This window comes from Aethalodelphis obliquidens, unplaced genomic scaffold (assembly GCF_003676395.1).
Source record: "Aethalodelphis obliquidens isolate GAN/ISIS:26980383/991018 unplaced genomic scaffold, ASM367639v1 scaffold89, whole genome shotgun sequence".
In the NCBI taxonomy this organism is placed as follows: Eukaryota; Metazoa; Chordata; class Mammalia; order Artiodactyla; family Delphinidae; genus Aethalodelphis; species Aethalodelphis obliquidens.
Window position 1 is genome coordinate 129,072 of NW_020838033.1, and position 12,555 is coordinate 141,626.

Here is a 12,555-nt window from a genome sequence, read left to right on the forward strand (position 1 = left end):
CAGGCTCCAGACGCGCAGGCTCAGCGGCCATGGCTCACGGGCCCAGCCGCTCCGCGGCATGTGGGATCTTCCTGGACCGGGGCACGAACCCTTGTCCCCTGCATCGGCAGGCGGACTCTCAACCTCTGCGCCACCGGGGAAGCCCTCTAATTTTTTTTTTAAAGAAAAAAATTTAAATAAATAAATAACCCTGTAGGCTCATGGCAGCTATCCCTCCTCCCATTCTTCACCAAGTCCATGCCCTTGATAGGAAACTCAGTATAAAGGACAAAATGTATGCACTTAGGGGTCAGAGAGACCTGGGTTAAAATCCCAGCTGCATCACTGACTGGATAACCACACATTACTTAACTTCTCCAAGCCTCAGCTTCCTATCACTAACAACCACGGGAAAAGGATTAAGTACCTCTCTGGGTTGTCATGAGACCTAGATGAAAAAACACATGCGCCCAGCACGTGGTAAATATCCGATCAACAATACTTTGATTTCACTTTACCTTCAAAACTGATGAACCTAGTTGCAAGGCAGGAATAAAGAGGTAGACATAGAGAATGGACTTGATGACATGGGGTGGGAGGTCGAAGCTGGGGCGAAGTGAGAGTAGCATTGACGTGTATACACTACCCAATGTAAAATAGTTGGCTGGTGGGAAGCAGCCGCATAGCACAGGGAGATAGGCTTAGTGCTTTGTGATGACCTAGAGGGGTGGGATAGGGAGGGTGGGAGGGAGGCTCAAGAGGGAGGGGATACGGGGACACGTGTATGCATATGGCTGATTCACTTTGTTGTGCAACAGAAACTAACACGGTATTGTGAACCAATTATACTCCAATAAAGTTGCATTAAAAAAAAACCCTAATTTAATATACAAACTCTCTGGAGAGCACTGCTTGTCCAATACCTGGCTCGAATCATTCTGTCCCACTCTCCCCTCAGCATTAACCTCAGTCTTCTCCCTTTTATATTAACACAGTTTTTCTAAAACATCACACAGGAACTAAAATGCAAATCAAACTAAATTTAAAATTCCTTGGCGACCCAGTGGTTAGAACTTGGCGCTTTTACTGCCAGGGCCCAGGTTCGATCCCTGGTCAGGGAACTAAGATCCCACAAGCTGCGTGACCCGCCCCCCACTCTTTTTTTTCTGATTCATTCATTAAAGTTGACTCTTAATAAGAAAAAAAGATGATCCCCTAATGTACTCGCTTTGAGAATGTAAATTCTTATTTCCCAGGTCTGTTTGCAGATGGGTTCTTGGTCAATCAATCCTTTGCATTTTTTGAAATATTGTTTTGTAGGTATCTTGCAAGTGTGTCTGCCCTCTGCTGTTTCAGATGGGCCGCCCCAAGGGCAAAATCACAACTTTCCTCTACATGCCCTGATGGTGCCTAATATATGCTAGACAGTAGGCAGGTGTTAACAATGATAGAAAGACTTCCTTGCTGAAAAACAACCTGCCTCAAACGGTGGGGACAGTGGTGGGGGGGGGGGTCTCTAAAATTATCTGCTCAGGAAGCTCACGATCAGGAGCTCTAACAAGCCCAGGGCTTTGCGTCAGAAATCACAGTGCTGCAGTCATATGTGGAACCCTGCATTGCCAAGAGGAAAGGGAGGCTACTTCTGAAAGTCGCAAATAACTTTTTTGCTCCAAGACTCAGCGGAGATGCCACCGAGGAGTTTCCGGGTTTTAGGACATTTGTGTTCACCCTAAATGGAGACGCCTAGAATGAGCTGAAGGGAGAAACAGAGAGGCTGACCTATGATGTTCTCCTATTTCTATGAAATAATAGAAACAGCAAGAATGAAGTCCACGTACCTGCATGAATTTCATGGCAACAAGGCGGAATCCCTTCTGCTCAAAACGCTTGATGATCTCTCCCACAAGGCCGCGCTGGACTCCATCGGGCTTGATGGCAATGAAGGTGCGCTCGCTATTGGCCATGGTCCTGGGGACAGACAGGTGGAGGGATGAAACAACACAACAAACAATATCCTGCCTACATCATTATCCTTCTCAAGGGGATTACCTCCATAAAGCTGGTTTAAAGCTGCAACGTCAACTCCAGGACTCTGGTAAAACCTAATTCCTCCTCAGTCCCCTCATCTATGAACTAATACCCCAGAGTGGGGAAGGGTCCAAAAGCAGGGCCTATACTTTCTATTTCATTTGATTTAATAAGCTTCTGTTAAGTCATGTCAAGAGGACATGATTGCCAGTTCACCCTCGATCTGGACTCAGGCAGTCAGAGGCTCCTCACCCTTTTCCTGTCCCTGGAATATACACTCTGTACACTGTTCCCACAGTAGGAGCCGTTACAAGGACACAGCCTTGAGAGAGTAAGGTGTTGTTGAGACCATCTGGACTGAACATGTGACTGAACCCAGTTAAACTATATAAGTTTATATAAACTATATAAACTTTAAGATTCTGGTGGGTGGGTACAATGCAGCCAGCCAAGACAAGCCTCATATGCCTGTTCCCTTACTTATTAAAACTGCTACCTTCCAACCTGGAGTGGTCAACCTCTTTGGTCTCTCCTGGTCCTCTCTGTACAGGGGCCAGTGTGTGGACTGACAATTTGTGAGCCAGCCAGGAGACTGAAGAAATGGGCCTTGGGAAAGAGGCATCCCTGGGGGAAATCCCAAGCTGAACATCGACCTCTATGTGGGGAGGGTGGCCTGTATGTTTGATACTTGCAGACCACCACATGAAAACAAGGATGCCCCAAGAACACCGGCTGCTTTATTGCATTTATTAGAGGAACTACACAGAGCAGCAAAGAAGGAAAATGAATGGCTGCCACAGTGGGCTGGCCTCTACTGAGGGCAGGCCACTGGCCACAGATGCACAACTAGAGGCTGAAGCTCGAGTTAAACAGTTGGAAGAAGAGCTGAAGTTAGAGAAGAACGTGCAGGTGTCCACTGCTCTGCCAGCTTTGGGGCTGGCAGACAAGATGAGAGAGCAGGATTATAAATTGGAGATCTTAGCTTGTCATATGACAAAGCTAGGAGAGCACAAGCTGCTGCAGATTAATGTCCAAGTGCTGTGTCAAAGCCTGATTAGGACACTAAGAGACAGAAACCCTGGGAAAGTCAGGAGCACAAAGGGGAGGATGTTGTGGTGACTGAGAATGAAAGAGATGAAGCGCCCCATACTGTCCAACGCCTAATACAAAGAAAAACTTTAAATAGTTGTTACCCTAGACTTCTGATAATAGAGAAATACACCCCAAAACTCTTAAGAGAAAACTTGCATTCCTTCTCTGTTCCTTGAAGTTATAAATCTTACCATATCTTTGAAATGTAAACACCACAGGAAATAACTAAAACACTGCCCACAGACCAAGGAAAAAGGGGGGGGGGCTGTGGTGAAAACACAGACTGCTATAGGAGCACCCTCCCACAAAATCTAGTCCACAGTTTCCCTAAGATTATTCATCAAAGGCAAGTACAAATTTTTTTTTTTTTTTTGGCCACGCTGCGCGGCTTGAGGGATCTTAGTTCCCCCATCAGGGATCAAACCCATTCCCCCTGCAGTGGAAGCGTGGAGTCCTAACTACTGGACCACCACGGAATTCCCAAATTTTTAAAATCTTCTCGCAAATATTAATAAAAGGCTTCAGCCATGTGGGTGGATACTTGATTCACGGCTAAAGTTCTGGAGAGAAAGCTATGGATTCTCTGTTTGTGTCTGTCAGTATGTTCGTATGTCTATGGATTTATTATATATAGGTGATGTTTTTCTATCTCCAGAGAGTATTGTCAAAATTAACTTGTAAAAGAGCTCTATTTAGTTGGCCTAAAGAAAAATAAGCTTTGATATCAATAGTGTACTTATATAAAGCTGAAACAATTTTCTTTCATCTGCTCAAAGGACAAAGTTTTGTTGGACTATTGGTCTGTTCCTTATGGGACTGTAAGAGGTTTTCCTTTACCTTTTGAGTAACCTGCCCAGAAAAAAGATTCTGTGGTTTTATTCAAATAATTTCTTGTGCTTCATGTTGTCTTTATCACATCTTCAATTACTTAAGAAAACTGAATCTCCTCTATTAAAAGAGCTAAGGTTTTTTTTACAATTACGTAACTTTCTGTATTTGCCTTTGGAGTCTTTGTCACTTAAGTTAAATAGAAAACTAAGTATTGTTTCACAGTGAGCTAAGATCCTATTTAATCTAGTGTTTTAAAACCTTTTGGTATTTTTGACAAGCTTCCCCAAAATCTAATTCTAAATAAAGTTATGCTGACCTAGAACTAACTTTGGGATTTTCCAGAGGGCCCCTGGAACGTCTCAAAAGACGTATTCTCTTTCCTTATAAAAGAGAGATACTAAACTAATTAGCCTATTTGATATATTAAATTATATGGGAAACTCTGTCAAATAAGAAGTGATGTTAGGGACTTCCCTGGTGGCACAGTGGTTAAGAATCTGCCTGCCGATGCAGGGGACACGGGTTCGAGCCCTGGTCCAGGAAGATCCCACATGCCGTGGAGCAACTAAGCCCGTGCACCACAACTACTGAGCCTGCGCTCTAGAGCCCATGAGTCACAACTACTGAGCCTACATGCCGCAACTACTGAAGCCCGCGAGCCTAGAGCCCGTGCTCCGCAACAAGAGAAGCCACCACAGTGAGAAGAAGCTTACGCACCGCAACAAAGAGTAGCCCCGGATCGCCGCAACCAGAGAAAGCTCGCGCTCAGCAACAAAGACCCAAAGCAGCCAAAAATAAAATAAATAAATATAAATAAATTTTAAAAAAAAAGAAGTGATGTTAAACTTTCTTTGGGCTATATTTGTATGAAATTCCTAAAAATCTGATATGTCCTGATATGATGTTATTAGTTATAATTTTAAAATGTATGTCACAAAAGCAATCAAATTCCCTTGTCGACTGTATTATAATGAACTCTCATCAGATCTTTAACCATGGCCATTTTAAAGTCTTTTGTCATTGCTGTACTCTGATGGTTTTGCAAAACTGTTCCTGCAAAAATGCTTCACGTTCAAGGACTTTTATGGAAAAACTTTAACAAGCACAGGTTTCTGATACCTAAGATCAATTCGCCTTCATGTTGAGAGGGACAGTAATGGACGTTTCAAGGACTTCCTCACGGCTACCTGCACAGCCCCACCACATGTCATGGGATTATAGCCCAAGACCTGCACCTGTTCCCCTTCCCCACTTCAGTAAAACGGGCCCATTACATTGATGATATAATGTTCACATGTGAAGACTTGCCCCTGTTGCAGGACACTCTGCAGGCTTTGCTGGAACATCTGTGAGGGAGAGGATGGGCAGTGAATCCACAAAAAATTCAAGGCCCAGGCACCTCAGTAAAATTTCTGGCCGTCCTTCGTTTGGGTAAGATTCAAGTTGTCCCAGAAGTTGTCATTGATAATGTACAAGCCTATCCAACCCCTAAGAATGTAAAAGAGGTGCAAGCCTTGGTAGGAATTTGGGGGTTTTGGAGGACTTTTATTCCCCATCTGGCACAGGGCCTCCATCCCTTACACCACCTGGTAATGAGAGGGCATACGTGGGACTGGGGATCAGAGCAGCAGGCCGCCATTCAGATGGCAAAAATATTAGTGAAGCAAATTGAAGTTCTGGGCATCTCCCAAGCCGGACTACCATTTGAGTTAGATGTGTCTGTGACTCCAGCAGATCTGGGTTGGGCACTGTGGGAGAGACAACAGAAAGAGAGTACCCCTAGGATTTTTGGTCCCTGGAAGGGGGCAGAAACCCAATACACCCCCACAGAGTAACAGCTTCTAGCAGTGTACACAGCATTCCTCCGGGTACAGCCTCTCACAAAGAAACAGCACATCATGGTAAGAACTTCCCTTCCTTTGAAGGGGTTGTTCAGAATATGTTCCATCTACCCACCTCTGCCATGGCTCAAACCCCCCCACACTGACTAAATGACACGTCTATTTGCAGCAGAGGGGTACCCTACCACCGGCCCGCTGTCTAGAAATGTGGGCGCTCCTAGGCCCTGTAGAGAATGTAGGTCCTCCAAATGTCCTGGCCCTGTTCCTGTGTCGGCCTGTAGAGAGGGAGCGTGGGAAATTCCCACTGATGCCTGATATACACATGCCTGGAAAGAGGAACAAACGGCAGCCTCCAGCGGGCTGGTGAGCCCTGGCCATTAATGTTTTGCACTGACAGTTGGGCTGTTCTAAAGGGATTGACCCTATGGCTTAGACAATGGAAAGACAAGAGGTGAATGATCATAAATAAGCCTTGTGGGGTCTGGATACGTAAAAAGACATTTGGGTTCACCTGCAAGAGTCTGAGGCACTCCTCACTGTCTTCCACACCCTGGCTCATAAGGCACTGACATCCTCTGGCAATCAAGAAGCTGATGCCCTGGGCCAGAAATGAGTCCTAGCAACTGACCCTTGGGTGCATAGGAGAGGGAACACTGAAGTGCCCAGGGGGATGACATATTGCCAAGGATGCTGGACCGCCTTTGAAATACAGTGACTCGATTAATGCAGTAATAGCATGTCCTGTGTGTTCTAAACAACACCCAAGGCCACTGCCAGAGGAGTCTGGGGCCACCCACCAGAGCTCCCAACTGATGTGAAATCGGCCAATTGATTATAGTGGCTCCCTCCTTCCTAGTGAGGGTTCTAAATATGCTCTGGTGTTTGTGGACACTGCATCTGGCCCAACCCAAGCTGTCCCCTGTTGCCTCACAAACCAGGCTGCCGCTATCGGGATTAGAGAAGCTAAGACCATGTATGGATACCTTTGTTGAATACACAGTGATCAGGGGTTATATTTCAAAGGTCATGACTGAAAAAAAAAAAAAAAAAGTCATGACTGGGCAAAAGAATATGACATCAAATGGAAGTTCCATCTCCCCTATAACCCACAGGCAGCAGGACTGGCAGAAAGGAAAAATGGAAGAGTAAAGCATCAGATTAAATTACTAACAGGTAAAAACACCTTGGTCGGGTGGACTAAAGTACTGTCCCAGATTCTGATGCATTTGAATGATCAACCAGTAGAACCTACGGCCCCAAATGCCAGACTGGGGACCCCTGACAAGACACCCAATGCCATACAAGTAAGGAAGTTTTGGGAAACAGCCACTGCCCCACCTTTCTCTGTGGATCCGTGTACTGTGCTGCTGAGAACACTAAGCCCCATCATACCTGGGAAAGGAGTTATCTACTGGAATTTGCAATGGGATGTCTCACCGGGATGGGTGAATTCACACCTCTGGGTAAAGGAGACTTACTCAATCTCCACTGGGATCCTGCTGTCCTACTGCAAGCCCGACTGTTGAAATGTGCTATAGCTGGAATGAAACATGCATCTTTGAAAGAGGGGAGAAGGTGGGGTTCCTGGTCTGGCATATCCTGCCCCCAGTCCACCGCTGCCTGCCCCGGCCAATATGTATGGTATGTACAACCGGGCCAAGTTCCTAAAGCCACCAACCTCCCTCTCCTCCAGGCCAGATGGGCATGATCCGTTTTCTACTGGTACAATCATTTAGCCACCATCTTGGTCCCCTCCATTGGCCTGGAGGACATTATAGCATACAGAGAAGCCCTTACTAACTTCACCCAGCAAGCCTTAAATGACAGCCTGCAAAGCCTGTCGTTACCAATCACTGAAATATCTTTCATGAGAAAAGCTGTCCTCCAAAACAGAAGAGCCTTGGACATTATTACTGCCTCATAAGGGGACGTAGGAAATCAATGGTTCAGATTATGGGGCTCTTCATAGAGAAAACTGTTACTTATTTGGGGACTCATCTTAATCCATGCTTTCTCTTCGATGTGCCTCTATACTGTTGCTGTGGCATCTGCCTCCACTGCAGTCAGAGAGCTGCCAAAATGAGCCACGCCATGCTGGCAGAACCCCTTGCTAACCTCTCAGGGCACACTTCTGACCCTGCAGAAGAAGTGGGTGAGACTGCCAGGGCCAGTCACAAGCGGCGGAGTACTGGAGGAGGTCATAACTATCAGCTGAACCCAGAAACTGGAGGCTCCTCACCCCCACCCCTGTCCTTGGAATGTACAGTCTGCCTACTGTCCCCACAGTAGGGGCTGTTCGAAGGACACAGCCTTGAGAGAGTAAGGTGTTGTTGAGACCATCTGAACTGAACATGTGACTGTACCTAGTGAAGGCCTCTACACATACTTTTAAAATCCTCGTGGGCGAGAGCAGAGATCTACTCGTCTCGCAACCACCCAAGATAGGCCTCAAGCTCCGTTGCTCATTATACCTGTGGAGTGGTCTGCCTCTCTTCAGTCTCTGCTTTCCTTCTGTGTACAGGATCCAGTTTTTGAACTAACATAAGCATCTATTGTGTACCCAATACTGTGGCAGAACTAAGGCAGGGGATGTAAAAAAAAAAAAGACACTATCTCTCAATTATCCAGATGAGGGACACCACAGTGATAATGTGAAAGTGATGTCTGGTACAGGGCAGCCTAAAATATGGTTTGACCTACCGCCACAGTCATGGTATTAGAACTAGAAGGGGTTTTACAGATTATTTCATTACAATCCCCTTCTTTTACAAATGAGGAAACAGATCTAGGGCACCCGAATGAGGACCAAAGTCCAGATTTCCCAACCCTATGCAACTTATGCTATATCATGAGATATAATGAATATTCTGACTAACCAATAAACGGTGGACTGTGGGAGAACTATTGCCATGAGTAATATCTGATATGCAACATCATGCTGGAAGGAAGCCTAGAAAGTATCTATTCCAGACTTTTCCTTTTACAGAGAAAAAGATCGGGCTCAGGACCTGCTCTGTCTCCACAAGATGAGAAAGGAGTCCGTTCACCTTGAAAGTCAATCCCTCTGTGGATAACAGCACCACCTCCTGGCTCTATCTTCCTGTACTTTACCTCTTATTTCAGCATCTTAACAATATGTTTGAATTTTCTGTTTTCTGTCTCTCCTCTGGCCTGCCGCCTGTATACACGAATGGATTACTTCTGTGTCTGTCCCTGGTACCTAGCCACAGGGCCTAGCACTCAATAAGAGCAAAGAAAATGTCTTAAATGATAATCACCCTACACCTCCAAGAAAAAGAGACAAAGCCCAAGAACTGGCGGAGATCTCCCGGGGGAAGCTGGAGACAAGCATGGATTCCCCAGGAGAAAATGTAGCTAAAGAGCTACAAACAGTCCCTGTAAGTGTCCTCCACATCCACCTGACACACACCTGTCATTCATTCAGAGCCCAGCACTGCGCTAGACAGAAACAAATAAGGCACAACCCCTGCGGTCGCGTCCTGATGAGAAAAGCAGCCACGGACAAAGGTGAGTCCACGTGGCGTGGGACGTGAGCTGACAGGTTTGCACCCGTCGAAAGGCGCTTCCCTCCCACCCCATCACCCTGGCCACCTCTCAGAGCGGAACTCATCCGACCTCTTCGCCTCCCCCTCCCCTTCCTCTCCCTTTCCTTTCAGTACCCCGAACCCTTCTCACCAATCCGGCTACTTGGGCTTCAACTCCTTCTGCTGCCACCGGCACCGGAAATGCGCCCCCGCCCCTCGTGGTTCCCGGCACCCGCCCGCGCGGAACGCTTCTGCCCAGATCCGCTGCGGGAGGGCCCATTTTGCAGAACACCACTCGCCTACGCTTCCTCCTGACAGTCGGATGTCATTCTAGGGAGCAATTTCCAAAGTTAAACTTCCGGTACTGTTTTTTCCTGCTCTTCTGGCTGGCTACCGCCATCTTTTTTTTTTTTTCCTTAAGATTCTGTGACTGTCCGTTTTCTCGAGCAAATTGGCTTCCCGCGAGGTGGCGCTCACACTTTTCATTGAGTCTGAACGAGCGCCTGACCTAAAAGTAGACGGTCGCCCTCGTTTTACATTTACTCATTCTTTCCAGCCTGTCAAGCAGATTTTTTATCGAGTAACTTCTGTGTGGCAGGTATTGTTTCAGGGTCTGGGGTATAACAGTAAACTTTGTTGGAGCTGGTTATGGGGACAAACAATAAATAAATGAGCAAATTAATATGAAATATATCATAGTATGCAAATGTTGTTAAGAAAAAGCAGGGCAAGGGCGGAAGGAAGATTGAAGCAGTAAACTACTTTAAAGTTTAAAGGAGGTGGCAGTAGAATAGACCTGCATGAAGTGAGGGAGCAACTCTGGTGATTACCCAAGGGCCAGTGTTATAGTGGGCGTTGAGCACTAGAAACTGCGGTTGGAGAGCAGCAAGATTATGTTTTGGTGGGAAGTGATTGGAAGATTTTGAGTAGGGCGTCATATCATCTGATACACATTTAAAAAAAAAAAATCATTCTGACTGCTGTAGGAGGAATGGATGGGGTAAGATACAAAGCAGAATCAGGAGCCTTTTCAACAAATGTGCGGGAGCAATGGGACATCTATAGGCAAAAGAAGAAGAAGAAAAAACACCTCTACCTAAACCTCCCACTTTAAATGAAAATTCACTCCAAATGGATCATAGTTTTGTAAGTGTAAAACTATGTGGACAAAAAAAAAAAGACAGAAAGAAAATGTTGCCTGCCATTTCAGTAAACAAAGACTGCTGCCTGACATCAAGCCATCAGCCACTGTAGCCTCCCCAATGATGCACACTGAAGGGAAATCAGGAGAAAAACAGGGTACTGGCCCTAGATAGTTAAGATGCGTATCAAATGAATAATTTCAATGAGCGTATTTTTTTAATCCAATGCAGCTTTTTGTGTGATTAGCAGTAATTTTTTAAAAAATTTATTGATGTATAGTTGATTTACAATGTTGTGTTAATTTCTGCTGTACAGCAAAGTGATTCAGTTATACATATAAATATTCCTTTTCATATTCTTTTCCATCATGGTTTATCACAGGATACTGAATATAGTTCCCTGTGCTATACAATACGACCTTGTTGTTTATCCATCCTATATATAATAGTTTGCATCTGCTAATCCCAAACTCCCAATCTTTCCCTCCCCCACCCTTCTCCCCCTTGGCAACCACAAGTCTGTTCTCTAAACTGATTAGCAGTAATCTTTTGATGTTCCACTAACATGTTTCTTGTTTGTTTTTTTCAGCAAAAACTATATATCCTGGCTTCTCCCTTACCTCTTTGGAACAGTTCCTCAGAGCTATCTGAGAGACTGTCTCCCAAGCTATAGTCATCAGTAGGGTCATCAAATAAAACTTACCTCACTACTTTTAGGCTGTGTGGGTTTTTTTAGTCAACACTGTAAAAAGTTTAGGAAAAAAACATGGTAAAAAATCTTCAGGACCAAGGGCTAGGCAGAGTTTTTAGACTTGCCACCATAAGCACAATTCATACAAGGAAAACGTTGATAAACTGGATCTTATCAAAATGAAAACCTCTGGCTCTTCAGAAGACCCTGAGAAGAGGATGAAAAAACAAGCTACAGGGTGGGAGAAAATATTGGCAAACCACATACACAACACAGCCCTTGTATCTAGACTATATAGAGAATTCTCACAACTCAACTGTTAAAAAAATATCCAATTAGAGAATGAGCAAAAGACAAGATATTTCACTGAAGAGGATATGCAGATGGCAAATAAGCACATGAAAAGATATTCAGCATCATTAGCCATTAGGGAAATGCAAATTAAAACCACAATGAGATATCACTACACACCTTTGATGATGGCTAAAATAAAAAATAGTGACAACACCAAATGCTCTCAAGGAGGTGGAGAAACTGGATCCGCTCACACATTGCTGGCAGGAGTGTAAAATGGTACACAACCACTCTGGAAAAGTTTGGCTTCTTATAAAACTAAACATGTGCTTACCACATGACCAGTGATTGCACTGTTGGGTGTTTATCCCAGAGAAAATGACTTATGTTCTGTTCACCCAAAAACTTGCACACAAATGATTATAGTGTAAGTAGATAGGGTAAGGGGTCCCCAGAGAAAGAGAACTGACCTTGGTTTTTTTTGTTTGTTTGTTTGTTTTTTACTTTAAGAGAAGCCATTTTTAGCCTAAGCCACTTTGTGATCCAAGCCTGGCCACAATTCTTGCCCTCAAAGAGGTCTCAGTAATTAATGATTTAAGGGAACTAAAGAATGCAGGAACAAAGGGAAAGCAATCAGGAAACAATAGCTCAGTAATAAAAGAGTCCTAATTCCTCCCCTTAATTCCTCCTAGTTCTTCCTATATCCAAGAGACAAACGTAACAATCTAATACATATCTTTGAGTTCTGCAGGAACTAGCCCCCACCCAGCTGGAGGACGGTAACTACAGGCTGAGATCCCAGACTGGTCAAAACGTAATTAATAGTAATATTGACCTTTACTGAACCTAATGACTTCAATCAACTAAAGCTTGGACTCTGTTAACCTTTGTCCCAATTCTATGCTAAATTCTCCTCTGCTCAAGCCCCTTCATGAATACGCGTGTACCCTTAGCTTAAAACTTCCACAGTTTTGCTGTTGGGGAGATACTGCTTTGGGAAAGATCCCTGGTGTTCTCCTTACTTGCTGTAAGTAATAAAGGCTTCCTTCTCCCACTCTTTGGCTTGGTTGTGTCTTTTGGCTTGACACCCACCAAGAGGCAAACCCAGTTTT

At 44.8% G+C, this 12,555-nt stretch overlaps 1 protein-coding gene across 4 annotated transcripts in view; it reads right to left on the bottom strand.

The window, feature by feature from the left end:
• NME1 (NME/NM23 nucleoside diphosphate kinase 1) overlaps positions 1 to 9,575 on the bottom strand; it is a 12,191-nt gene extending 2,616 nt beyond the window's left edge. The window contains exons 1-3 of one of the 4 annotated variants that reach the window (XM_027094294.1): positions 9,468 to 9,491; positions 7,209 to 7,309; positions 1,818 to 1,947 (exon numbers count right to left, since the gene is read on the bottom strand). In XM_027094294.1, the coding sequence (XP_026950095.1) occupies positions 1,818 to 1,943 (126 nt within the window). In that variant the 5' untranslated portion in view covers positions 1,944 to 1,947; positions 7,209 to 7,309; positions 9,468 to 9,491. Of the gene's footprint in view, positions 1 to 1,817; positions 1,948 to 7,163; positions 7,310 to 9,467 lie in introns of those variants that run through there. The other 3 variants (XM_027094296.1, XM_027094295.1, XM_027094298.1) reach the window with 3 other exon arrangements.
• Between the last annotated feature and the right edge of the window lie 2,980 nt (positions 9,576 to 12,555).